The 26714-nt window shown below is 38.6% G+C and overlaps 1 protein-coding gene across 1 annotated transcript in view; it reads left to right on the top strand.

Annotated features, from left to right (window-relative positions):
• LOC113493194 (dynein heavy chain 7, axonemal) overlaps nucleotides 1–24846 on the top strand; it is a 35386-nt gene extending 10540 nt beyond the window's left edge. The window contains exons 16-74 of the mRNA XM_026871045.1: nucleotides 42–326; nucleotides 434–556; nucleotides 632–785; nucleotides 935–1161; nucleotides 1235–1379; nucleotides 1505–1633; nucleotides 1733–1895; nucleotides 2169–2284; nucleotides 2670–2826; nucleotides 3012–3148; nucleotides 3284–3514; nucleotides 3701–3866; nucleotides 4141–4286; nucleotides 4402–4527; nucleotides 4605–4727; nucleotides 4971–5131; nucleotides 5450–5621; nucleotides 5855–6037; nucleotides 6368–6499; nucleotides 6728–6841; nucleotides 6913–7020; nucleotides 7173–7370; nucleotides 7679–7802; nucleotides 7929–8104; nucleotides 8524–8675; nucleotides 8851–8998; nucleotides 9282–9491; nucleotides 9664–9839; nucleotides 10223–10364; nucleotides 11040–11153; nucleotides 11245–11355; nucleotides 11577–11765; nucleotides 12062–12291; nucleotides 12628–12853; nucleotides 13082–13264; nucleotides 13981–14206; nucleotides 14478–14623; nucleotides 14853–15048; nucleotides 15138–15208; nucleotides 15300–15457; nucleotides 15543–15696; nucleotides 15769–15902; nucleotides 15978–16251; nucleotides 16379–16520; nucleotides 16602–16780; nucleotides 17010–17173; nucleotides 17561–17702; nucleotides 17817–17883; nucleotides 18249–18394; nucleotides 18713–18865; nucleotides 19073–19202; nucleotides 19468–19709; nucleotides 20017–20173; nucleotides 20420–20586; nucleotides 21266–21503; nucleotides 22023–22174; nucleotides 22893–23030; nucleotides 23520–23663; nucleotides 24551–24846. Coding sequence (XP_026726846.1) covers nucleotides 42–326; nucleotides 434–556; nucleotides 632–785; nucleotides 935–1161; nucleotides 1235–1379; nucleotides 1505–1633; nucleotides 1733–1895; nucleotides 2169–2284; nucleotides 2670–2826; nucleotides 3012–3148; nucleotides 3284–3514; nucleotides 3701–3866; nucleotides 4141–4286; nucleotides 4402–4527; nucleotides 4605–4727; nucleotides 4971–5131; nucleotides 5450–5621; nucleotides 5855–6037; nucleotides 6368–6499; nucleotides 6728–6841; nucleotides 6913–7020; nucleotides 7173–7370; nucleotides 7679–7802; nucleotides 7929–8104; nucleotides 8524–8675; nucleotides 8851–8998; nucleotides 9282–9491; nucleotides 9664–9839; nucleotides 10223–10364; nucleotides 11040–11153; nucleotides 11245–11355; nucleotides 11577–11765; nucleotides 12062–12291; nucleotides 12628–12853; nucleotides 13082–13264; nucleotides 13981–14206; nucleotides 14478–14623; nucleotides 14853–15048; nucleotides 15138–15208; nucleotides 15300–15457; nucleotides 15543–15696; nucleotides 15769–15902; nucleotides 15978–16251; nucleotides 16379–16520; nucleotides 16602–16780; nucleotides 17010–17173; nucleotides 17561–17702; nucleotides 17817–17883; nucleotides 18249–18394; nucleotides 18713–18865; nucleotides 19073–19202; nucleotides 19468–19709; nucleotides 20017–20173; nucleotides 20420–20586; nucleotides 21266–21503; nucleotides 22023–22174; nucleotides 22893–23030; nucleotides 23520–23663; nucleotides 24551–24757 — 9604 coding nt within the window. The 3' untranslated portion in view covers nucleotides 24758–24846. The remainder of the gene's footprint in view (nucleotides 1–41; nucleotides 327–433; nucleotides 557–631; nucleotides 786–934; nucleotides 1162–1234; nucleotides 1380–1504; nucleotides 1634–1732; nucleotides 1896–2168; nucleotides 2285–2669; nucleotides 2827–3011; nucleotides 3149–3283; nucleotides 3515–3700; nucleotides 3867–4140; nucleotides 4287–4401; nucleotides 4528–4604; nucleotides 4728–4970; nucleotides 5132–5449; nucleotides 5622–5854; nucleotides 6038–6367; nucleotides 6500–6727; nucleotides 6842–6912; nucleotides 7021–7172; nucleotides 7371–7678; nucleotides 7803–7928; nucleotides 8105–8523; nucleotides 8676–8850; nucleotides 8999–9281; nucleotides 9492–9663; nucleotides 9840–10222; nucleotides 10365–11039; nucleotides 11154–11244; nucleotides 11356–11576; nucleotides 11766–12061; nucleotides 12292–12627; nucleotides 12854–13081; nucleotides 13265–13980; nucleotides 14207–14477; nucleotides 14624–14852; nucleotides 15049–15137; nucleotides 15209–15299; nucleotides 15458–15542; nucleotides 15697–15768; nucleotides 15903–15977; nucleotides 16252–16378; nucleotides 16521–16601; nucleotides 16781–17009; nucleotides 17174–17560; nucleotides 17703–17816; nucleotides 17884–18248; nucleotides 18395–18712; nucleotides 18866–19072; nucleotides 19203–19467; nucleotides 19710–20016; nucleotides 20174–20419; nucleotides 20587–21265; nucleotides 21504–22022; nucleotides 22175–22892; nucleotides 23031–23519; nucleotides 23664–24550) is intronic.
• The last annotated feature ends 1868 nt before the right edge of the window (nucleotides 24847–26714 follow it).

Genomic DNA, 26714 nt, shown 5'->3' with positions numbered 1-26714 from the left:
CATTTGAAGAACTTGAAATAATAAAGATACTTTTAAAACAGTGAACAAATGGAAGAGTTTAAGAGCCACATGCCGATAATTCAGACTCTTGGTAACCCTGGCATGAAACTACGTCATTGGGAGAAGATTTCAGAAATTGTTGGATTCCCCATCGTCGTTGATGAGGAATTGACGCTCGAGAAAGTCATAGATTTCAACCTCGGCGATTATATCGAGAAGTTCGAGAGCATTTCAGAGGCTGCCACCAAAGAAAACAACCTCGAGCGAGCGTTGGACAAGATGATGAAGGAATGGGCCGATCTCAAATTCGAAATCCTCACATACAAGTAAGTGATAAAATTAAAAGTTAAAGTAAAAAAGGCGCTTTTTAATCCTTTAAATTTTTGCATCTGTATCGCTTTGTGTCCGGGTTCTAAACAAATGCTATTTTCAGGGATACTGGTACTTACATTCTATCAAGTGTGGATGAAATCCAATTGCTATTGGATGATCATATCGTAAAGACTCAGACTATGAAGAATTCTCCTTACATTAAACCATTCGAGGACGTTATTTAGTAAGTAATTTATTAATTATATAAATCATCGGTTTTAGTTTATAATTTTCTTTTGCTGACTTTGTATTTCTCTAGTGATTGGGAGGGAAAACTGGTGCTTTTACAAGAAATTTTGGATGAATGGTTGAAAGTTCAAGCTACTTGGATGTATCTGGAGCCAATCTTTTCATCACCTGATATTCAACAGCAAATTCCAGAGGAAGGCCGTCGGTTCAGTGCTGTTGATAAGGTTAATCTGCATAAATGTTGCATTTGTTTTTGTTTTTAAGCAAAAGATCAAAATAATAATGTTTTAAATGTTTAATTCTTTTTGAAATGATTTACTGTTTTTTTATATGTAATTTCTTTCTAGTAAATTACTGCATTATTGTTCACTAGATGTGGCGTGAAATAATGAAGGTTGCTTTCGCTGAACCTCGAGTGCTTGATGTGATAATGATAGAGAAAATGTTGGACCGGTTAAAGAAGTCTAACAATTTATTGGAGATGGTCCAGCGCGGCCTCAACGCCTACCTGGAGAAGAAGCGACTGTATTTCCCTCGGTTCTTCTTCTTGTCAAACGACGAACTGCTTGAAATTCTGTCCGAAACTAAGGATCCTACGCGGTATTCATTCATTCAAATTATCGTATTATTACTGTACGTCTTTGGAAACTTATTTAATTATAATTTTTAACAGTGTACAGCCGCATTTGAAGAAATGTTTCGAGGGAATTGCGAGGTTATCATTTACGGATGACATGGTGGTGACTCACATGAGATCCTCGGAAGGAGAGATAGTACAGCTCACTATGACGATCAACACCGTAGCTGCTAGAGGCCAGGTTATTATTAAATATATCCTTGAATATTTTTCCCTGTGAAAATAATAGTACATGTCGTAGATAGGGCTTTTTTGATATGCTTTGCTTACTCATAGTAAATATTTATACTACTTGTGTACCCACAGGTAGAAAAATGGCTACTGGAATTGGAAAAATCTATGAAATCCTCTGTTCATAACGTTGTGGCTGAATCATACAATGATTATTTGAAAATAGAGAGAGACCGATGGGTGCTGATCTGGCCTGGTCAGACGGTGAGTAAAGAAGATGAAAAAAAAACACAACAAAAACACAAATTATTTGCTCGCAAGTCAGGTTCATAACAATTAACAATTTTATTTACCTTTCTTTAGGTCCAATGTATCGCAATGACGTTCTGGACATTAGAAGTGACGGAGGCTATACACATTAATATAGCGGCTATGAGAACTTACTGGCAGAAATGTAATTTCCAGATATCGAAAATTGTTGACTTAGTGCGTGGCGAGCTTAGCTTGCAAAACAGAATTACTCTCGGTAACTATGTTTTTTTATTTACTCAGTCAAATTTAGTACAAAAAATTTGAGATCGAAATTATAGATATTTCACGTTAAATAAAAATAGAATTAACAAAATCAGTTCATCAGTAACAACATAAAAATATAGGCGAATTAATATCCTATTCATTTTTGAAATTTCGGTTGAAAATTAGAGTGGTAATATAATCCTTATTGCAAAACAGCAAAGACCCTTCTTTATTCTTGCTAACAGTGGACGTGACATTTCTTTAATTTAATGCTCATTTTCAGGAGCATTGGTGGTATTGGATGTCCACGCTAGAGATGTGCTCATGGAACTTATTGAACTAGGAGTGACACAAGACAATGATTTCAACTGGCTTTCTCAAATACGTTACTATTGGGAGGTAATTGTGTTAATAGACTAATAGTGTTGTTGTTATGGTGTATTATTTCTTTTCAATTATCAGTAACAAATATGGCATCAACCAAATGTTATGGATCTATCACACTGGTATGTTAAGATATAGTATGCAGTTATCCTCTTGTCTTCGACTTTGTGTAGATTTCTGGGACACCCTGTATATAGCTCAAGTACCGGGGCCGTACACCAATGCTTGTTTTGAGTCTAAGTGTCATGCATTTGATTTGAATGTTTGTGGAAACCCTCGTGACCAAAAGGATCAAAGACTAAAAAAAGGGAGTTGTTTATAAAAAACGCATAAAGCTTTATCCAACTTAAGCGGCATAGGTCCATTGAGAAATAAAGATATATGAATTTGTTATAACCAGGAACAAGAAGACAAAATATGGCATTGTGCGACTCGCATGATAAACTCCCAGTTGATGTACGGGTATGAGTACCTGGGTAACACTGGCCGTCTGGTCGTCACTCCTCTCACTGATCGCTGCTTTAGAACGCTGTTTGGTGCATTACATCTTAATCTAGGTACGTAGTCAAACAAGTCACATCAAATACATAGTTTATCAGAAGCTTACCTTTTCCAACATGGATAGTTTTGGTCAACGTGTTTTGTATCTATTATAGGTAGTACATTTGTATCTATGTATTGTAACCTATACGACCGATTACTTGATCCGATTACTTGAAAATCAATTACTCATAATTCTAAGGCGGAGCGCCGGAAGGCCCTGCTGGTACCGGGAAGACTGAGACCACTAAGGATTTGGCAAAGGCCGTCGCTAAGCAATGCGTCGTGTTCAACTGTTCTGATGGTCTCGATTACATAGCCCTCGGAAAATTCTTCAAGGTAAGTTATTGCTTGTATTATTGTTTTTCGCTTAATGTTTGAGACGTCATCGTTTCCCCACTTTCTACCGTGCATTGCACCGCATGCTGTCGTTTTGAAAGTGTTAACGAGACATCTTTATTTTTCTGCATATAGGGTTTGGCGTCATGTGGTGCATGGTCATGCTTCGACGAGTTCAACCGTATCGATCTGGAGGTGTTGTCTGTGGTCGCGCAGCAGATCCTCTCCATCCAACGCGGTATCAACTCTGGATCCTCGGAACTGCTTTTCGAAGGAACATTACTGACACTGGACAAGACGTGTGCTGTGTTTATTACCATGAACCCTGGTTATGCAGGACGATCTGAACTACCTGATAATTTGAAGGTATTAAATGGTTATTATAGGATTTTAATGGATTGAATAGGAAATAATGTTATGAGATAACCATCCCAATACTGAATTTTAAAGACGGTCTTAACAGACAGTTAGTCAGTCAGTCAGAAAGATCTCTTTGGTAGAAAATAAATGACTCGGTCTTTCTTAAGTCTTACTGAACTTGTGGTTTCGCAGGCGTTGTTCCGTTCAGTGGCCATGATGGTGCCGGACTACGTACTGATCTCGGAGATCGAGTTGTACGCGTTCGGCTACCTGAACGCCAAGCCACTGGCCGTCAAGATCGTCGCCACCTATAAGCTGTGCTCGGAACAACTCTCCTCACAGAGTCATTACGATTACGGTCAGTTTTTTATGTCTATAGACTTTTCTTTGACATCATTAATGTTAGAAAAAAACTTAAATACACAGTTCTATACGAAACCAAAAAAAAAATGTCTGTAAATCCTAATTACAAAACGGCAGCTTTAATTGGCATCAAAGTTGTCAGCAATCGTTTTTGCGACAGTGAGAGTATCTTCCGTTTTTATGAATTGACACAAAATAATATTTGACAAATAAAAAAAATAGAATTCGCTAATTAGTAAAACCGTCTCAATTTTTCATAAACGTTTAAGGAATGCGAGCTGTAAAATCTGTGTTGCGAGCGGCTGGTGCTCTTAAATTGCGATACCCTGATGAAGATGAGGATCTGATCCTGTTGCGATCCATCAAAGATGTGAACTTGCCGAAGTTTCTGGAACACGACGTTCCTCTCTTTATGGTTAGTTTCAAACAAGAGAGGCGTAAACCAACATCTTTAATTAAATTAATATTTACGAAGGAACAAAAACGCTTTCGACGAACCAATTTTTAAACTACTATTCATTACATTTTAGGGCATTATCAGTGATCTATTCCCTGGTCTACCGCTTCCTCTTGCTGGGCTACCGGAATTGGTTATATGCGTCAAAGAGATTTGCATAACACATAATTTGCAATGTACTGAATTCTTCGTTGAAAAGGTAAATATAAAAACAAGCAATTTTTCCTTTCTTTATTTAGTGGATTACGAACGAACTAATCACATCTTTATTTGTAGGTGCTCCAATTATACGAAATGATTTTAGTACGACACGGTCTCATGTTGGTGGGATTGCCCTTCTCAGGGAAGACTAAATGCTATCATGGACTGGGCCATGCATTGAAATGTGTGGCCGAAAAGGTACTTGTATACTGATCAATAGTAAATGAATAGTTTAGCAACTTTGGAATCTGGTCACCGTGCCAAATCCACAGAGCGCGTCGTGTCGCGGATTTGATCCCCACGTAGGACAAGCATTTGTGTGATCCATGAAGCTTGTTCTGAGTGAGTGTCTTTTTGCACGTAAATTGTATTGTGCTTAAGACATGATGACGATGATAAATTTATCGATTTGCAGTCAATAACTGTAAGTTTAATTCACAGGGAACAATGGATGAGCACGCCGTAGAGTGGACGGTCATAAACCCGAAGTCGATCACGATGGGCCAGCTGTACGGGCAGTTCGATCCTGTGTCACACGAGTGGTCTGACGGGATCCTAGCTGTCAGCTACAGAGCTTTTGCTGTGTCTCCGAATAATAATAGGTAATACACTTCTTCGTCTTCGTCTATCTGAGATTCTTATTTTATGTGTCAGTGTGTGACATATTTTAGTGCACAAACGTGTGCGGCAAACACTGGTGCATTCTCTGTTCCTGCTCTCTCATAGCCCGCTGGGGCGACAATTTGACGTGACTGAAACAGCGGTTTCTAAAACACACACGCACAAGTCTGGGGATAAAATTGGAGAATTTTAGCTTAGTAATCCTCACTAAGCTCCGAATTAATGAGTGGAACTTGACCTTAAAATAACATTATCCAATTTTGCTTATGACACTTTATCAAAAACTGTGGTTTATCAAGGAAATGGTTAGTCTTCGACGGCCCAGTAGACGCTATTTGGATTGAGAACTTGAACACTGTGCTCGATGACAATAAGAAGCTTTGTCTGATGAGTGGAGAAATTATTCAGTTGGCGCCCACCACTAACCTGATCTTCGAACCGATGGATCTGGAGGCTGCTTCACCAGCTACCGTAAGTGAACCTGCACTTTTATTCCATACAAGCAAAATATAACTTGATATTCGAGCAACTAGTGCGTGATAATAGTTCAGTACCACGCTGAAACTACATTGTACTGCGAATATAAAGACTCAAATATGTGATAAAAAACGAAACTTGTTTCTAATCAAAATTACCTTAATCTATTCTCATTTTATATACTAGCAATAAAACATGTCATTCAATCTCTCTTCGCTTGTTGTCAGGTATCCCGCTGTGGTATGATTTACCTGGAGCCCAAAGGTCTTGGTTGGAAAGCCCTGTTAGAGTCGTGGCTGAATAAGTTGCCTCCAACTTTACACACTGTTAATCGTAACTTAATCCGAAATCTATTTAACCGCTTTTTGTCGCCTTTGCTTTGGCTCGTCGAATATTCTGGTAGAGCTAAGGTAAGTAAGAGTACTAAAATAGACTTAAATTACTTTGAGGTATTTATGTTTTTTTAGTTTTAAGTCTTACACTTTATTAGAAAATAGAATCAGAGTTCCAAGTTGGTGGCCCAGTTTATTAGCTGACCAGTATTGTAAAGAGTTTTCACGTAAGCGTTTGTCCAGCGTAGGCGTTCGATTAACTGCAAAGTGAACGATACGACAACGGCACGCGCGCCTATAATTTCATTGAACCCCCTACGCTGAACAAATGCTCGTGAGGAAGAGGCTCTAAATTACTGAATACTTTGTATAAATATACAATGGAAATGTTTACGTACGTCTTTACAGCAAATGTACATCACGTCTCGCAGTAACATAGTTGTGGCGTGCATGCATCTCTTCGATTGCTTCATGGATGACTTTTACGACGAAAAGTATCTCGAACAAATATCCGATCTCGATATAAGGGCTCAACTAGAGGTGAATACCCTAATACTGCAATCTGCTCTGAAAGCTTGCACTATTCATGTACCACTGTAAAGTTTACTTATTCTTATTCCCATGTGGCGTCGATCCCTAGTACACACCCTTAGTTCTTGACAGTTGGTTTCTTTTTTGTTTTTTTGGTTTGTGGTCGTCACACTTATCGTCGACCAGTTTTTTTTATCGATTAGTAGATATTATACTTAAAGTTTTGAAATGTTTTAGGGCGTGTTCTTCTTTTCTTGTATCTGGTCTATTGGGGCAACATTAGAAGCCGATAGCCGACCTAAATTTGATATGATGTTCCGTGGATTACTTGAAAAAGAGTTTCCAGAAAAGGTGAATTATCAGTTTTTTGTTGATTCAAAATATCTGTCTTAGACAATACTAATCTCATCTTACTGTTACAGATTAAAGACGCTCTTGGTTATCATAAAGAAATACTTAAACCGGAAAAGCAATACATATTTATTATTCCAAAAGAAGGACTCGTTTACGACTACAGATTTATCAAGGAAGTGAGTATTTCGCTTTACTATTTGACGGATGCACTTGACTTTTGTTCATGCTAGTCCGAGGTCATCAGTATTATCCTTGTACTTGAAAAGCGAAACTTATTAATTGGTTGCATGGGTTTATGGGGAATACCAAAATGCCTCGTTTCGTTCAGGGTAAGGGTAAGTGGAAGCCGTGGGTGGATGATGTGCTCTCGGCTCCGCCCATCAGCAGGGACACGCCGCCCAACCAGATCCTGGTCACCACACTGGACAGTGTCCGGTACCTCGCGCTCTTTAAACTCCTCGTCACGCACCACAAGCTCGTCATGATGGTCGGGCCCACTGGTACCGGCAAGTCATCCTATATCATTGTGAGTGCAAATATAAAAATCTAAATTGTATGATCTGAATAAAATAGTTTTAAGGAAATTAAAAAGTGAAGTATGTAGTTGGTGCCAACCTCTCCTTACAATTAGATTTGGTATGTCTATCACCGAACTTACCGTTGAATATTTTTTCACCCATTTTGTGACCGCAACTCAACTATGCAAACTATAGCTGATGAAAATAAAGGTATTAAAGACGTCAAACATGTAACAGCTTGAGTGATTAAATATCGTCAGCTCCTAAGATGGCGATCGAAAATGGGAACATGCATTGTATTGGTCTTAATTTACAGGACTTTTTAGTCAAGAGAGTAGATACAAAAGTGTATAAGGCTCTCATCATGGCTTTTTCGGCTCAAACCAATTGTAATCAAACTCAAGATATCATCATGGGAAAATTAGATAAAAGGAGGAAGGGTAAGTTTATAATTCCATAACGTATATTGTTTTCTATCAATTGCCTTTAGTATTTAACTCAATTTTGCGATTATCTTGAAATGTTTAAGTCTGTTTTGGAAATCAACCGACCACAACGGCTTCTAGGTATCTACGGGCCACCTATAGGCTGCTTCTCAGTGGTGTTCGTGGACGACGTGAGCATGCCTCAGGCTGAGACCTACGGCGCGCAGCCGCCTATCGAAGTGTTACGTCAAGGCATCGATCTCGGCCTTTGGTACGACAGAAAGACCAACTTTGCTATGCATCTCATTGATGTTCAGGTCAGAACTTGGTTCATTCACTACACTTATAGAAATGTTTCTCCGGAAAGTCCCGATTTTTCTAGTATTTTTCTTTAACTTCTTACTTTGAGCGTTATTAGAAACCTGCAGTATTAAGTCTGAAAACCAGTCTTGCTAAGGAATATGTAAAATACTGGTACCGCTAGCTCCTTTAGACTGGAAGACACTGATTTAAAAAAAAGCTAGTCTGATGATGATGAGAAACCAGAGCTTTAAAATATTTATATTTTTACAAGAAATTAGATAAACAGTACTTGTTGGTATAATTTGAAGGAACTCCTGTGTTGCCTATGTGTTGTTACATTAATCGTGATATTTTTTCTTAAAAAGCGTTATTATATATTATACTCCTTGGCGTTTTCAGTCTTGTATGGTATAAAACTATTGATATTTTCCAGTTCATGTGTGCTATGGGCAAGCCAACGCCGGGTGCTAAGCTGGTGACGCCGAGGTTTTCACGACACTTCTGTTTCTTCTGCATCGATGAGTTCGACGAAGAAACTCTTCAAGTCATATTCAGTAGAATTATGCTGTGGCATCTTGATACAAGGTTTTTTTTTGTATAAAGTTAAACAATAGTAGTATTTAAAGTAGAATAACAAAGATTGCCTGAATAGTTCTACAAATTCAAACCGCACTCACGTATTTTCCGACACTACTATGTAATTGCTTTTCTTTTGTTCGACCAAATACATTGCCACATTTTGTAATTAATTTTGTTTCAGAGGATTTTCAAAAGAATTTGACCCGTGTATTGAGGAGCTTGTGATGGGTACATTGGAAGTATATAAACAATGTCGCTTGAATTTGTTGCCTACGCCTTCCAAATCACACTATACCTTCAATCTACGAGATTTCTCCCGAGTTATACTGGTACGTTAAAAAAATAAAAGCATCCTGTCAACGACTTCAACCTTGATCGTATATGTACCTTAACAATAAAAAAAATAAACTATCTTAAATTTTGCTTAAAATTACCAATTGACGTATATTGCGGATTAAATATTTCGTTTCTCTTACACAGCTAGGGTCCTTAAGCTTTTAGGAAGCGGTAAAAGCTGGGCGAGTATCTAGCGTAATCTAGACGTAAAAAAAGAGATAGATTTTTCTTTGAACTTGAATTGGAAAAACAGGCTTAGTAATTTTTTGCGTGCAGGGCGTCCTGATGTCAGTCCCTGAAGTAACCCCGGACCTGTCCAGCATGAAGCGCCTGTGGGTGCACGAGTGTCTGCGCGTGTTCTCGGACCGCCTGGTGGAGGATGCAGACCGCCAGTGGCTCGTCACCTGCCTGCGCAAGGCCACCGCCATGCATCTCAACGACGACTTCGACCAGCTGCTGGGCAGGCTGCTCGATGGACCTAAAGATGTGAGCTGTGTAAATTATTAATGAAGTTGATTTAAATTGTTCGTCTGTTGTTGACTTCGCTTTAAGAGGAAATCGTTAAGGAAGTTTTTGTGATGACAAATTTCGTCATCAGTCAGACCTAATATTTGCTGTTTAAAAAAAGTTTAATAAAACCACTTCGTTTATTTTACAGAGAATTACCGATTATCATCTACGGAAGCTGATATACTGCGATTTTGCGAATCCCAAAGCAGATACACGATTCTATATGGAGACTACAAACATGGAACATTTGAATTCAACTGTGGATGCATTCCTGGTCGAGTTTAATAACATGTCCAAGAAACCCATGAACCTCGTGCTGTTTAGGTAACGTTGAGAATGTAATCTTAAACAAAATTACCCTCAAAAGGATAGACTTTTATAATTCATGCTAACCAAAATTAATCACGCACATTATTATCGGGTGTGTCCGGTTAGCTTCGGACCCGACTAGGGTCCTTAATCATAAGAAAATCCCCATCTCCTATATAATAATTCTGCACTACCTGGATCCAGTCCTTTTGGACTGTGTCGTAAATTCATTCGTACCCTCCTCTACTTTCTGGGTCGGACTCAGCGGCATCTTCAGATTGCTTAGTGACCATCGCTCAGCACTAGCAAGTTAGTTTCTGACCTGACCATTATGAACTAGTTTATCCCTGGCGGCCACTGATTCCTGAAATATATAAGTTCATATGAAAACTGTGTAGGTTCGCGATCGAGCACGTGTCGCGTATCTGCCGCGTGCTGGCCCAGCCGCGCTCGCACGCGCTGCTGGTGGGGCTGGGCGGCTCCGGCCGGCAGTCGCTCACCAGACTCGCCGCGCACATCAACGAGTTTGACCTGTTTCAGGCACGCTATACCTACATAACTATTATTATAAGTGTTAATACTAATATGTAAACGTTGTTTTCATGGTTTTGGACGAAATTGTATTAAGTGAGACAATCCTTGATAGCATAGCCTAAAAAGATAAGACCAGGATCTAAGACATAAACAAATAAATAAAATAAAAAGCCTTATATTTTTTGCAAGAAAAATACTACAAAATAAAACAGGTTACTCTTAATCTACGTCTCTTATAGTTATGAAGTCTAACCTAGTTTAATCTAATTTCATGCTTAGTTCTAAATTTATTTAAATGCAAAACAAGTTGGTCTGCAAGAACCCCTCCTCGGGTAAAGGCCTCCTCCAAAGATTTCCAATGCTCCCTACTTTGAGCTACGGAGATCCAAGAATGACCAGCTGTGTTAATAATTTCGTCCTGCCATCTCGTAAGCGGTTTGCCTCTGTGGCGCTTGCCCAATGGCCCGGTCCATGTCGTAACTCTTTTTGTTCATCTTTTGTCTTTAAGTCGCGCTACATGCCCCGCCCATTTCCATTTCAGTTTCAGTGAGTGATCTAAGACATAAAGACTACAAAATGACAAACATTAGAATCAGGGATTCAAAATTATTTCAACCGTTTTCAAGCCTCAACTCCCCAAGTAACAAGCTTTACACACTTTAAAAATGTTTGAAACTACAGGTTGAAATGAGTCGAACCTATGGCAAGAATGAATGGCGTGAAGACTTGAAAACTTTACTGAAGAAATCGAGCACACCTGATCTGTACATGGTCTTCCTATTCGTCGAGTCACAGGTAAAGTTTTGAAAATATAATCTGTTTCTATAATGTTCTGTGTTATAAATTCTAAATTAAGAAAATACTTGTTTTTTCTCTGATTCTATAGATAAAAGAAGAAGGTTTCCTAGAAGATGTAAACAATATGCTAAACTCCGGAGAAGTTCCGAACATCTTTAATGGTGATGAAAAAGCAGAGTTGTGTGAAAAAATGAGAGTTGTAAGTAATCTGTCGCCCATATACCCCAATTCCTATTAAAGAATTAGATTAATGTAGATGTTTCATTTTCGTAAAAAACGACTTCGTCCTCGTCAATTCAGCATTGACTCCACTGTAAGAACTTACTTTGCCTAAATATTTCCCGTTCTGATCACTAACTCTAGACTTCTTCCACTAGAATTCTATTCAGTTGTTAGTTTAGTTAAATTTTCGTTGTCCAGATTGACCGGCAGCGCGACAAGTCCCTGCAGACTGACGGCAGCCCCACGGCCCTGTACGCGTACTTCGTGTCCATCGTGCGCGACCAGCTGCACATAGTGCTGGCCATGTCTCCAGCTGGTACCTCGCTGAGAACTCGCATCAGGAAGTTCCCCTCGCTAGTCAATTGCTGCACTATTGATTGGTTCCAGGTGACACTCCACACTCTTTCTATTTTTGACAAGTCTTTTTACTTTCAACATTATTTTATGCCTTAATAATTTGAGCACATGAATTGTCTCGTTGGTAGTAAATATGGTACTCCCGAAGTACGGGACTTTGGATTTGTTTTATTTTTTCCATAAAATATTTCAAGCAGTATTATATCAAGAAGCCCATTTTTAGTAGTGAAAAATGTGCAGCGTGTCACACCAATAATATTGATCATAAGATTTACGTAGTTTAAGCTACGTACAGAAACTAAAAATTGGCATTTGACCGTATCCAGGAGTGGCCACCAGACGCGCTGCTTGCAGTAGCGACACGATTCTTGAAGGACATAGAGTTAACAGACCTCGAGCGTGACACAGCCATCAAGCTGTGCCAGGTGTTCCACACGGACACGCAGGAACTCACGAGACAGTTCCTGCTGCGGCTCAAGAGATACAACTACGTCACGCCCACCGCCTACCTAGAGCTCATCAATATGTTCAAGTCATTACTTTCCAAGAAACGCATGTAAGTGATAATTATTGTCTCGGAACATGGACTACTTTGATATTTATGCATCTTACATTCTGTCCTTATGAGCAGTAAGAAGCTAAAAAGTGTTACTAAAGGGTATCATGTTACCCACGTAACTGGGTTAAGGAGGTCAGATCCACAGTCGCTCCTTGTAGAAATTGTTACTTAGTACAACCGGTTAGACTGGAAGCCAACTTAGTTGGAATAAGGTTAGCATGATGATGATGACTTTATTTTTGTAAGACAGTGAAATAAATAAGTGAATATGTTTTATTTTATCGAATGTGGCGTTATGCTCAATAGCACTTAGCAAAAAAATCCTGCTTATAGGGAGCTAATAACAGCAGAAAAGCGATACCTAACTGGACTGGATCAACTAGCGATTGCGGCTAAATCTGTGTTTGCACTGCAACAAGCGCTAGAAATACTGCAGCCTAAGCTAGCTGCAGGAGCCGCAGCAGTCGCCGAGACCACTGCCAAAGTGGAGAAGGAGAAAGAAGGAGTGGCTCTAGTAGAGGCAGAAGTGTTGGTTGATCAGGCTGCTGCTGAAGAACAGGCAAGATAATCTGATTTCTTTATTTAGTTTTACCAGTAATATGTACATTTCTCATTTAATTTTGCCATTCATTATTACTAATTACTGGTTATGTCTAAAACTTTACGTTAGACCGTGTGAAACTTTTGAGTTTGTCTATAAACTTAATTATTCTAAAGAGAACATTATTTATTGTGTGAACACTATTGTTTCCATGTCTTAAAATAAAACTGTTGTGATACACAATAGGCACAAGAAGCACAAGCTATTAAGGACGAGTGCGATGCTGACTTAGCAGAGGCGATGCCTATCCTTAACGCGGCCTTGGCAGCGCTCGACACCCTCACTCCGCAGGACATCACCTTCATCAAAACTATGAAGAGCCCTCCTCGAGGTATCCGTATAGTGATGGAAGCTGTTTGCATTCTAAAGGTATTTTTTTTTCAGATTTTTACATATCGCATATTGTAATTGATTATGAAAAGACTTACTAGACTTACATTCTGAAAAAAAAGCAAAATGATGTCACTAGTAAGGAAATACCCGAATCAGATTATATTGTGCTTTAAGTCTGCTAATGTTAAACTATGAGTTGCCATTTTGACATACATTTAAATCTCAATTTGACTGAGACTGAATTGAATGATGAACGTACTTCATTTTGAAATTTAAGCCTTAATTGCTTGTGAATGATATTGATCATGTAAAATTGACCTGGCATGAGGTTTTATTTTTATTTTATTTATTGCTCTTCCAAAGGATGACCCGGTAAGCAAAGAAATGTTTCCACGCAATGTGTTTAGTTGGCACGAATTTATATGCATGAACAATCTTTTTGCAGTAGCTGAAATGTTTTCGTTTTGAGTTATTCGATTTATTTTAGCAGTAGCTCTATTTTTTTTATATTGAGCGCAGATGATTTTGAGTTGTGACTTTTGTTTCGTTCGCTCGACGACGCAAAATGTGTTATCGGCAACCTCGGCAGAAGTTTCGTATCCAAATGTTGCACAAATTACGAGAATCGAAAACTCGAGTAAATAAATAAACTTGTTTAGTTTCATCTTGAAGGTTCTATTTAAAAGTTTAATGTCAGACAGAAATAGGTACTTAAGCTAATAACAAATGAATGACACTCAGCTTAAATATAGGACGTAAAACCGGACAAGATTCCCAATCCGTCTGGTGTGGGCACAGTTGAGGACTACTGGGGGCCTTCCAAAAAGATTCTAAACGACATCAAGTTCCTCGAGTCGCTCCAGAACTACGACAAAGATAACATCCCACCGCCTGTCATGAAGAAACTCATGACAACTGTTATGCAAGACGAGGGATTCGTGCCGGAGAAGATCAAGACTGTGTCTGTGGCTGCCGAAGGTATGATTTCAAACAAGTAGGAAATTTCGAGCTATAAGGTAAAAGTAAGGATAGCGTAGTATCAGGTGAGTAAAAAAAGTAAATGGCACCAGTGCTATAGCACGGTGTGAGGTTGGCAACGGTTCAATGAAGACCAATTTGCTGTGGGTATGATTTTTGTCAGGAACAAGACTAAGTGCGATCCCAAATGTTAGTGTAAGGACACAGCAATAAAGGTGTCTAAAAGAGTTCCGCCAATAACTAGTTGATTCAAAATGTTTGCATTATCCAGGAATGTGCAAATGGGTGATTGCAATGACGAAGTACGACAAAGTAGCGAAGGTTGTAGCGCCAAAGAAACAAAGGTTGGCTGCTGCACAAGCTGTGTATGACAAAGCCAGTGCCGCACTCGCTATCAAACAAGCTCAGCTCAAAGAGGTGAGTAAAACAAAATGTTCTTTAAAAAAAATGTAAAAAAACCAGCTATGTGCCTCATGGTTCCGTATAAATAAGTGATACAGACGGGCTGGACGGGATGCGCTGGAGGGTTTCGCTTTTAGCTTTTGGATAAGGAAGGCTGACAGCTTTTAAAAAAAATATCATTGTTATAACATGAAACACATTTTACTGCTTTATTTTACTTTTTGACGTAATTCATATGCAATAGGTACAAGACAAATTGAAGAAATTAGAAGACGCGCTAGCGGAACAGAACCGCCAGCAGAAGATATTGGATGATGAGGTCATGGACTGCAGTAATAAATTGAAAAGAGCTGAAATGCTCATATCCGGTCTTGGTGGTGAGAAAACGAGGTGGACTCAAATCGCGAAAGATCTACGTGAGACGTATAATACGCTGACAGGTAATATTCTGTATTACTACTGTTTAAGTATAACTATTAACTACTTAAGTGACTGGGCGAAAGTAAGTGAAAACAATCTAAAATTGCAGGTGACATTCTGATTGCTGCTGGCATCATCGCATACCTCGGACCCTTTACAGCACATTTCAGACATGAACAGGTTTGTTTTATACGTAATGCTTGAGTTGGTTTGCCCTTTTATGAATAAGGGCGTTGTTACGATTTTAATCATTTATTTTGTTTCCTCAAAGGTTAAGAAATGGGCGCATGCTTGCCATGACTGCGGGATAGTATGCACTTTAGATTTCAGCATTATCAAATCACTTGGTGAAGCAGTCACGATACAACAGTGGAACATAGATGGATTACCATCTGACGATTTCAGTGTTGAAAGCGCGATTATCATCATGTAAGAAATTTTAATCAATAAACAATTCATATCTCTTTGTGTTTTCTGAAAGCTCTAACTGACAATTGACTCTTTCAATGCGCAGGACGGCACGACGTTGGCCTTTAATGATTGATCCACAAGGACAAGCCAATAGGTGGATTAAGAATATGGAAAAACCCAATAATATTTGTGTTGTCCGTATGACGCAAGCAGACTTGGGACGCGTTCTGGAGAACGCCGTACAATTTGGACAACCGGTATAGTATTTAAACATGACTTGACAACTTAAAGTTAGTTAGGAACTATATAAAGACCAAATACATTTACAGGTTTTGTTGGAAAACGTTTTGGAAGAATTGGATCCAATGTTGGAACCATTGCTACAACAGCAAACATTCAAACAAGGTGGTGCTCTTTGCATTAAAATTGGTGACACCATCGTTGAATACAGTAAAGAGTTCAAGTAAGTACACTTATGAAAATTTTATCGTGCTATTATAAAATTAATATTGTTTCTGACATTAATATTAATTTCCAGATTGTACATTAGTACGAAGTTAGCAAATCCGCATTACTTGCCTGAAGTAGGTGTACGCGTGACTTTAGTCAACTTTATGTTGGCAATGGATGGCTTACAAGCTCAGCTTCTTGCTCGAGTTGTGGCTCGCGAGAGGCCGGATCTACAACAAGCCAAGGCGGACTTGACTACACAAGGTGCCGAACATCGAAGACTGCTGCAGGACATTGAGAAGAAGATCCTAACTGTACTGTCCACATCTGAGCATTTGTTAGAAGATGAGGAAGCCGTCCAGGTAATTATAATTTTCTTGATGTGTTCGCGTATTCAAAATGTTGCTTTAATCTTCTTTGTTTGTAAATGTTGTTAAAAATATCCAAGGTGCAAAAATACCAAGTTATCCGGATTTTTTTATTACTTAGATTCTGAACTCGGCAAAGGACACAGCTAACGAAATTAAAGAGAAGCAAGAGGTAGCCATGATAACGGAAGCGGCTATTGATGTAGCACGTAACGACTACGTGCCTATTGCTGTGCATTCGACTGACCTATTCTTCTTGATTGGTAAGAAATCTATTAGTCTTGCCTCATAAATTCGTTATGTGAACTTTTTAACAGTTTTACAATAAATGTTTCTCTTTTTAGCATCGTTAGCTCATATTGATCCAATGTACCAGTATTCCTTAGGATGGTTTGAGGGCTTATTCACGGCAGCTATTGATAATACTGAAAAAGTAGAAGAAATTCCCGAACGACTCAAGATTTTGAGAAAATATTTTACGTACTCACTGTATTCTAATATCTGCAGGAGTCTGTTTGAGAAGGTAAATGGTGATCGCATTATATAAAAAAATATGAAATTTCAGTGTTGCATGTGTAGAAAACATTTACAGACGTAGTATAAGCATTTCGTTACGAAATACTTTATTGTAAGTTCGTAAGTTCAACTACGTAATTAGGCGTTATTTTATTAGACAAAAAAGCATATTCAGCCTTTTTTATTCGAAATTTTCGTATTTAATCCCCACACTTACTCATCAAGATTTTTTCTAGGACAAGATGGTGTTTTCACTTCTGCTAGCAATCACAATAATGATGGCGGAAGGTGAGATGGACAGGCACGACATGTTGTTCTTACTCGGAGGCGCTCAGCCGCGACACGTCGTACCCAACCCCGTGCACTTCCTCAGCCCGCAAGCTTGGGCCGACTTCAATGGGTAACGTACTCAATACTACTTATCTGTCCTCTAGAATGTCTGTTTGGCCAAGAGCGAAATTATTTAAACAGCAATAAGGTTGACATTAGTAGCTGTCCATATATTTTCAAAGCGCGAAAGATTTTCAACTTTATTGTCGTCGACCCCTTTGTTTTTCGACCGAACAACTGTCTCATAAATATCTATATAAATGAAAATACATGTAGTAAAAACGAGGAACGTAACATAAAGCATGTGTCCAAACTGTTCCACCTTACCAAGTACATCTTGAAAAGTAGGGCCTACAAAAATTGTAAATAATTTTGTATTATTAATAAAATAAATAATACTGAGGCATTTTTATTGTAAAATAAGACAAACTCTCTTATTAGTTTTTGCAACTTTCAGGTTAAATGAATTTGACAAATATCACGGTATTCTGGACCATTTTATAAAGAACATTCCTGCTTGGGAGGATTATTGTGACAGTCCAGATCCTCAGAATCAACCAATTCCTTCACCTTGGGACAAAAAACTTGACCAATTTGAGGTAACATAAAAAAAAAACTTCTTTTTCTCGCCTTTACTTCACATGAGATAATTTTTCTTCTCAATCAGGTCAGCAAAATACAAAAATTAAATTTATTATTTAATTTTGATTCAGACCCTCTGTGTCCTGCGATGTATGAGACGAGACATGATGGTTCCAGCGGTCCAGAATTATGTTGAAAGTAAGTATATAGTTGAATGTAAGTATTCAGCATAGTTGAATGTAAGTGTATAATACTTAATTTCAAATATCAGGAATTGGAAACCCACAGTGACGCAAGTGTGGTATCAATGCTCACTTCTTCTGCATACAATATTTGGCGTCGATTCTTTGCTTTCTTTTAAAAAAAGGAACAGTCGTGGAACACACAAAAGTGTTTCATACGTGGGGATCGAAACCGCGGCACTTCGTGCTCATTGTGTTTGGCGTGGGGACCTCAATTACTCAGCTATCCGTGCAGTTTTATCCGTGGTGATTTATTCTACTTGGTTCTCCGAAGAGTATGATATTTAAATACTATCATTGAAAATGTACTATAATTTCAAGGTAAATTGGGTCGTCAGTTTGTGGAGCCTCCGCTTTTTGATCTGACGTCGTCGTACTCGGACTCGCACTGTTGCATACCCCTGCTGTTCGTGTTGACGCCGGGGTCTGACCCGATGGGCACATTGCTCAAGTTTGCGGATGATCAAGTAAGTTTCACTTTTTGCAGACTCTAATGACCAGGATAGTTTTCCAGTTTCAATGTGAATGTGAATTTACTGAGCAAAATCATTGTGGTGTTGATTTTAAGTTTCTTTGTTTATTTATTGAGATTATGTACACAAAACCGTTTTAATTATAATTACTTTAACTACTTTTAAATTAAAAGATTTTATTTTTTCTTGTAGAAAACAACAAAGTATGTCCGTCTACAGTCTAAGCACAAGGCTTTTAGTCGCAATGTCTCACAAGCAAGTGCATTTTCCTATTAGAAAACAGAATACAAAGAAAGATCTGTATGTTCTCAGGGTTTCGGTTCATCTCGTTTGTTTTCGTTATCGCTGGGCCAAGGGCAAGGCCCTATTGCAGTCAAACTAATAGAAGAAGGAGTTCGCAGCGGCACCTGGGTCGTGCTGCAGAACTGTCACTTGGCCAAGAGTTGGATGCCTACTCTGGAAAAGGTAGTTTTCAGGAACATTTTCATCACATAAAGTTATTGTTAAGTATCTTTTTTCAGGAGTGTAGGTAGATTTTAAAACTGAAGAAATAGTCGTTGCCTTTGCGTCACCCCAATACCTAAATTAAGAAGTGATAAAAAAAGTTTTCGATGAAACGTACTCGTCTTTTTTTGAAGCCAGAAAAATAACAGGTCCATTTGTTTTCATTAGATCTGTGAAGGATTAACCCCAGATGCGACTCATCCGGACTTCAGGCTCTGGCTAACGTCATACCCCGCGGAGCATTTCCCCGTCTACGTGTTGCAGAACGGTGTCAAAATGACCAACGAACCACCGCAAGGTAAGTAACTAATTTAGATGAATAAAAATATTCGTGTTTCAAAGTAATATGCTAGTATATTGTTTTAGTAGTTCAATATCTACAATATTGCCTTAGGAAAAAATCGTATTTTAATGGGGTTCGTCTCTTAGATTCTTCAGTATCTACATTTTATCGAAGTACATACATATACTCGTAGGTAGAACGCCTTTAATATCGCTACCAGAAACACGTGTGCTCATTATCGCCACATACTAATTAAGTTTTGTATTGTTCCTTCCACAAGGCTTAAGAGCGAATATTGCCCGTTCATACAACAGCGACCCGATCAACGACCTCGAGTGGTTCGAAGGCAACAAACAGACGGAATACTTCAAGAAGCTGCTGTTTGCGTTGTGTTTCTTCCACGCCGTGGTTCAGGAGCGGCGCCAGTTCGGTCCGCTCGGCTGGAACATCCGTTACGAGTTTAACGAGACGGATCTGAGGATCAGTGTCACTCAGCTTTACATGTTTTTGAATGAATATGATGTGAGTATATGGTGAAGTTTTTTTTTCAGCGGTAATTTCTTCAAAATTGTTAATTTAAGGGTTTTCGATATCGTCGCATGGTGATTGAAAATACCGCTTATTTCTTAATAATACTTATATCAATGTTGCTCTTTTGATTAGCGAGGTGATCAACAATATCGTTAGCTAAATCACAGGCAAAATCTGCAGGAAGATCAAGATTTTTAACCACCTCGGTTTCTACACCAAAAATACGATTTCATTGATCGTGACGTCTTTTCTTATTAATACAATAAATAGTTATCTAACGTTACAAATTGCCGTCCAGGACGTTCAATTCATAGCGCTGCGGTACCTGACGGGCGAGTGTAACTACGGCGGGCGCGTGACTGACGACTGGGACCGGCGCACGCTCAACACCATCCTCTACAAGTTCTACAATCCTAAAGCTATTAACCAACACAACTACCCACTTGACCCTTCAGGCAAGTTCTTATTCTGATTTATAATTTATTTTTATTTATTGAGGTTAACCAACAGCTTCTGTGTACAGTAATTCGAGTAAATGATCCTGAAAAACTGTAGAGTTTTAGTTTTTAAAAATTAATAAGAAATCGTAAAATGGATAGGTAAGAAATATATATTCCACAGTGGGCTATCACTGTATATTTTCCTCAATATTCTGAAATTTCTATACACGTACGTATTATAAAAATATCCTAAATATCCAGGTGTATACTACATACCGACACTAAAAGAGCACTCGGACTTCATCGCGTTCGCGCGCTCGCTGCCGGTGGCCACGCCGCCCGCCGTGTTCGGCTTCCACCCCAACGCAGACATAACCAAGCATTTCCGCGAGGCTGGCGAACTGCTTGATACTGCTATACTCACACAGGTAACCATATATAGAAGGAATTCTCTTGTTCCTATACCACTGGTAAAGGTTGTCTGGTCTAAAGCTAACAGGTTTTTTCAATCAATATCTTTTTAAACTTGTAGTAGGACTTGGTAAGCATTTACATATATATAATCTATATATTTTTTATTAGTTTGTTAACAGAAGTTGAAGTACCTACTATTAGTATTAGTATTGCCGTTGAAGTATTTTCTTTTGTCAGTATAAATGTGTTTTGCTTTTAGTCTAATGCTAATTTAGAACTCATATATTTAATCTTACATGTTTCTTATGTTTCATCTACGTATATCATTGGCGCATCTGTAGGACCGATTGGTGAGTGTACAATATTTTGTCATTTATTTTATTAGTTGCGTAAAGTAGTTGTAAAATTAATATTGATTTGTAATTTTCATGCATCAAGGACCTTGAGAAACAGTACCAGGTAAGTCACATACGTAGATTCAATTTTATTACAGTAATTTTATTAAAATAAAACTATTGAAAGTTGATGCTTGTGGCATTTACGTTAATATTAGTGGGAAACTGAATGTAATGGCCACAAGGCGCAAACATTGAAAATGTGTTGGATCATTCATAATACTCTTCTATTTTTCGAATACCACCGAACAATGAAAGGTAAGCTCACGATCATGTCTAACTTTGCTTTTACAAACAGGACACAATGGCAGCGGGCGGGACCGGTATTACTCCGGAACAGCAAGCGATGGAGATAGCTGAAGATGTACTGGCGCGGCTGCCAGACAAGATCCTCACCGGCGACTCCCACGAGGGCGACATCAAGCCGTCTGAAATGACCCCCATGTCGATCGTCGTGATCCAGGAGGCTGCCCGATACGAACGACTGGTCCAGGTCGTGAGATCCAGTTCTAGAGCTGTTATTGGAGCTGTACAAGGTAAAGTGAATGCTTATCATAAATCGCTTAATGATAAACCGATGATGGAATGCAATGTTATGCTTTTGTGCACATATTACATTGTAACGTATAATGTGCTTTTACATATTATTGTTAATTTATTTTTGAACTTAAATTAGAAATTTCCTAAATAAAATAAAAGAATATGTAGGTAATGTGTAGTTGGTTTAGATTTAAGATAATGGACTTGATCGATTCTTCTATTCTAGGGTTTTCATTTTGGTATGTTCTCAGATAGATATCAGCTTAGTTAACCATGTATCTAATCACTTATACAAGCTATAGTTGTCCTAAAATGGAAAATATGTCATCATCATCAAAATTAAACTACCGGTGGCCTTTTTTGTTAAGCGACTTCCATTTTCTCTAGCTTGGTCCATGTCTTTCACTTTATATGTTGTTCTTACTTCTACCTTTTCCTTGACCAACTGGATAAAATGGCAGAAGTGACCAAAAATCAAGTTTTTTCTTTTATTGTAAATGATTAACGTTTCATAGGTGTGAGCGTGTTAACGGATATAACGGAGGAAGTGTTGACGAGTATGGTGCGCGGGCGCATCCCCTCGCTGTGGGCCGGCAAAAGCTACCCGTCGCTGAAACCTCTAGCCTCCTACTTCAATGATTTACTCGAAAGACTTGAATTCTTACAGGTATTTATTCACCTATATAAATATATTTAAATACCCACCTTCTATTTTGTAGCCTTCTTTTAAAGCATGATTTGTAGCTAAAGAATCTAAATCTCGTAGTGTTTAAAGTTGAACTTGGCATTATCAGACAATGTTTTCACCGATTTCAGTAAAATACTTAACGTATTTTGTTTAAATTATTACCTATTATAAGACCACTGTATATAACCCGTGCATTATTTTTATTATTTGTACTATTTTAAAATCTAAGGAGCTTGTGGCTAAGCTATAACTACACAAGATAATCGATGACAGATTGAGCTACGCTTGATACGGCTATGGCTCAAAATGTATGTATCTTGGTCTAAAGTCTCACTATTAGCAAAACATTATGTATTATGTACATGTATTACATATAGTTCACAAAAATAGAGAAACTTTCAGTTTTAAATAAGATGAAAAAATATAGCTCTCACTTAAAAGTTATGACGTCTTTTTGACGGCTTTTATGAAAAGAATAGTTAAAGTCCTTGTCCTTTCTTCCTTTATCCTTTTTTAATAAAAACGACTCCTGCTCTAAGGTATTTAATACTTGTGACAGGAAGTCTCACAAAGACATCTCTCACAACCTCATCTACTATCCTACGCACGTTCCCTTACTAATGGTGATCGTTTAAACGACTTTCTATTCTCCTTCATAAATCTAATTTGAACTGAAGACAAATGTAATGTTCACCAGCACTGGCATCAGTACGGGCCGCCGGTGGTGTTCTGGCTGTCGGGCTTCTACTTCCCACAGGCCTTCCTCACGGCCGCCCAGCAGAGCTACGCGAGGAAATACAAGATACCCATCGATCAGCTCGCCTTCCACTATCAAGTAACCAGTTTATATATTTTCTAAACTCATATAGAATAAGGAGTATCAATATATTACTTTATTCTAAGCCTGTATGTAGAAGGAGGAATTTTTCCACTTCGTCTGGATTTATTACTTGGATGCGTGGTAAGATGTGTGTTTAAAAACCCAATGGAATAGCAACAGTCATCTGACAATTTTGTTAGAATATAGCAATTTTAAGGTCACAAACACATCTTTCGCTATACCCTTAAGTTAGGGCAAGATAGACAGAAACCAATTTTTGTTCATCCCATCTGATGAGAACATCAAATGGTAAGAACATATAATGGCCATTTCTCTACCCTTATCTAGGCCAGCATTGACCTTTGAAAATACTTTCATTTCATTACGGCATGTTTTCTTATTTGTATTCGTCATCTTAGATGATATCTGTACTTAAGCTCTAAATACGGAAAATAATTAAACCGTGAATAATGTACTAGTTATTGTAAGCTCTCGTATGTATAGGTGCAGAAGAAGTGGGAAATAGAGGAACCCCCGGACGAAGGCGTGTACATCCGCGGTCTGTACATGGAGGGCGCTCGGTGGAACATGGATGACATGATGGTGGACGAGTCCATCCCCAAGATACTGTACGACGACTTTCCACCGGTTAGTATCGCATTGTGTAGTTTCGTTTAATAATATAAAGGCACCGACAACGATGCAAAATGTAAGAGTTGGAGAGCTTGTTAGTAAGCTCTCGCAACTCTACGTAGTAGTATTCTAAGTGTGTGCGTATGTGGTTGCAATAATATAGGTATATATGCTGTGGAATACGCGGGTCATAGAAAAATAGTCGTGTAGCTATCTTTAACTTTAGCTTTAACTGTTTTACGGTTTTATATTTTTGTAGACTCAGGGAAACATATTACGAACTCGACAGGAGTCAGTATAGGCCAGTATAAGTTTATGCTAACTGGTAAACCCCGGTCCAATAAACACATTTTATCGCTAACAATAGAAAGTCTATTGTTTGGCGGCCACCGTCGGCACACATAGGCGACAGTTAGGGACTTAATAATGGACTAGTCCAGAATACGTAATGATTTCTAGTTGTTTATGAAGACCGAATATCATCGTCTTTTTTCTATCCACCTCAATAATACTTATTTTTTTATACTTGCCTTTTGTTTTGATGCAGGTAGTTCCTCTATGTGTAAAATACTAGGTACCGGACCGGTAACCACGGCAACCGCAGCGTAATGGTAGAGATCGATCATTCAGGCACTAAGCCACAAGTCCTCTCGCTCGACAGTGTTTGATGACTTCACTTAAGTAATTTGTAATGAGAGCTTTTTATTTTATTAAAGCTTTAAATATTATTCTTAAAAACTATGTTCTCCTATTTAAAGGATTGAACGTCTGCTATTATAGAAGTAATCTTTGTTTTCGTTATTATTTTTAGGCTTTAACAAGAGGTTTAATTTACAATTAGGCTAGGTCGTCACTTTCACACCATAATTTTTATATATTTTTTTTCGTCTCCACAAAACTAGGTGTGGCTGATACCGTTAAAACGGGACGACTTACCGACGGACGAGTTCTACAACTGTCCCCTATACAAGACAGGGGATCGTCGCGGCGTGCTGTCTACCACGGGTCACTCCACCAACTACATCCTTTTCATGCGGCTACCTTCACAGAAGTCGCCAGAACACTGGATCATGAGGGGCGTGGCTTTACTTACACAATTGCCGTTCTAGAATGTTCTGTTCGAGAAGATCGCTTTATTATCAAATGATGTAACGGTTTACTCACGCGTGTTTATCGGGAGTGCCCGACTCGAGTCGACGACGAATACGCGTGAGTAAACCGTTGCATCATTTAATAATGAATCAGTCTCACGATAGTTGTTACTATAAAAGATCACTTTATGCTTTTACCTTTAAAGTTAGACGGAGGATGCTTTAGGAGTCTAACGCTGTCGTCTGAACATTCAATGTAACGGTTCAGCATTCAAATTGGAAAACATGTACATTCTTTTTACAAAACTAAAACATTACCTGTGGCACAATGGCATCTTTAACTTTTAGCATCCTCTTTAGATGATTTAAAAATTAGGTGTCGTCCATCTAGTCATTTTCTCAATAGTGGAAGAGGAATTTGTAATTTACTTTTACCAATTCTATTTCAAGCCTCTCTTTCCTTTAGCTCTAGCTCTAACTTTGTCTAGGAGGATAAATTTCACAAGGCACAGCTAAGAGTATAAAATTTCGTATTTTACAAGGATAGGCATTCAAATATTTTCTTTTGTGACAATTTTCTTGAAATTAATATAAAATCATGGAAATTGTTTCGTGCAGATTTTTTACCTATTTCATAATTTATTGTTAGTCATTATTTTTTAAACTAAATAATATAATGTATGTTGAGTTAATTTTAATTATTGTTAGTTTGTTCTGTACGTGAAACGTTATTTTTATGTTTGGTTAAGATAAATACTATTTTGAAATGTCTGTCTTTTAATTACCATCATTTTCTAAAATTTCTAGGTTTTTATAACATGCGCTTTGTTAATCTTGTTGAAGCAAGTGGCAATCCAAATTTAACATCGCATGCACTGAAGTTGATTTTAGTTTACGATACCAAAAGCAATTATACAACCCGTTTTTATATTACAGCATAAACAGGATTATAATTTATGTGCTAGGTTAGCAAATATCTAGTGATCTCTATTCATTATAATCGATTTGCAAATAAATGGTTCAATCACGGGATATCGATATAAATTATTCATGAATAAATTACATTGCCGTCTGTGTACACTATGTCCTGATTGGATGGACTACCTCATTATGAGCACAATTAATGGGAGGAGCTATAGGTAATGCGGAGTGCAGCATGTAATTAGAGAATACAGGATTAGATGTTGCTTTGTGATTGATTGTAGATCTAATGAGCGACCATGGATTGGATTTGAGTCGGATTATTACTCTTTTAGCAATACTGTTCGCCAAATGTTATGTTGGTTCCCAAAAAAATCTGTAAAGAGAGCATTCATCTTGTAAATTGGAGCCGACGAAAACGGCAGTTTTCTTGAAAGAACCGGGTCAATGTCATTGTTATGGTTGCGCGGTTTTATGTTCGGCCAAGGGGACCACAATGGCGTGAGTATTACAAGAGCGGTGATTCTGCGATTCGGCGTATTACAGTGGCTTGTCATTTAGCACGAAAAAGCTCGCATCCCAGATACGGCATGTATTAAATAAGCGAGTAGTGGGCAGAGTGGAGGCTGGGGTGGAGGGCCGAGGGGGCTGTAGTACGGGAGGCACTCGGTCTGGCGCGGCGTTGCCGGGCGACGCGAGATATCGATCTGCGCGTCCGCCGCGCAGCATCCCTCCCGCTCCCACGCCCCCCGCGCCCCTGCCCGCGCCCCCGAGCCCGCCGCGCGCCCCTGCCGCCCGCGAGCCCTTGATTCCACCGCTCGACCACCGCCACCACGGCCCACACCCCACGCCACCCCCTACAAATACTTATTACATTTCGCACTACATACTACACGTAATCCGATGCAGAAATTTCGCGTATGCTTTATAATCCTCTCTAAGCACTTCACAATATTTGTAAACTGACTAATCTATTGAGATATGTTCTACCCAAATTAAGGATTTGCAAATCATGTACTCATGTAAACGTGATTATATTGCTAGTACCTACACT

Source organism: Trichoplusia ni, chromosome 4, assembly GCF_003590095.1.
Source record: "Trichoplusia ni isolate ovarian cell line Hi5 chromosome 4, tn1, whole genome shotgun sequence".
In the NCBI taxonomy this organism is placed as follows: Eukaryota; Metazoa; Arthropoda; class Insecta; order Lepidoptera; family Noctuidae; genus Trichoplusia; species Trichoplusia ni.
The sequence above is the reverse complement of the archived record's forward strand: the minus strand, read 5'-3'. Positions and strand labels throughout refer to the sequence as shown.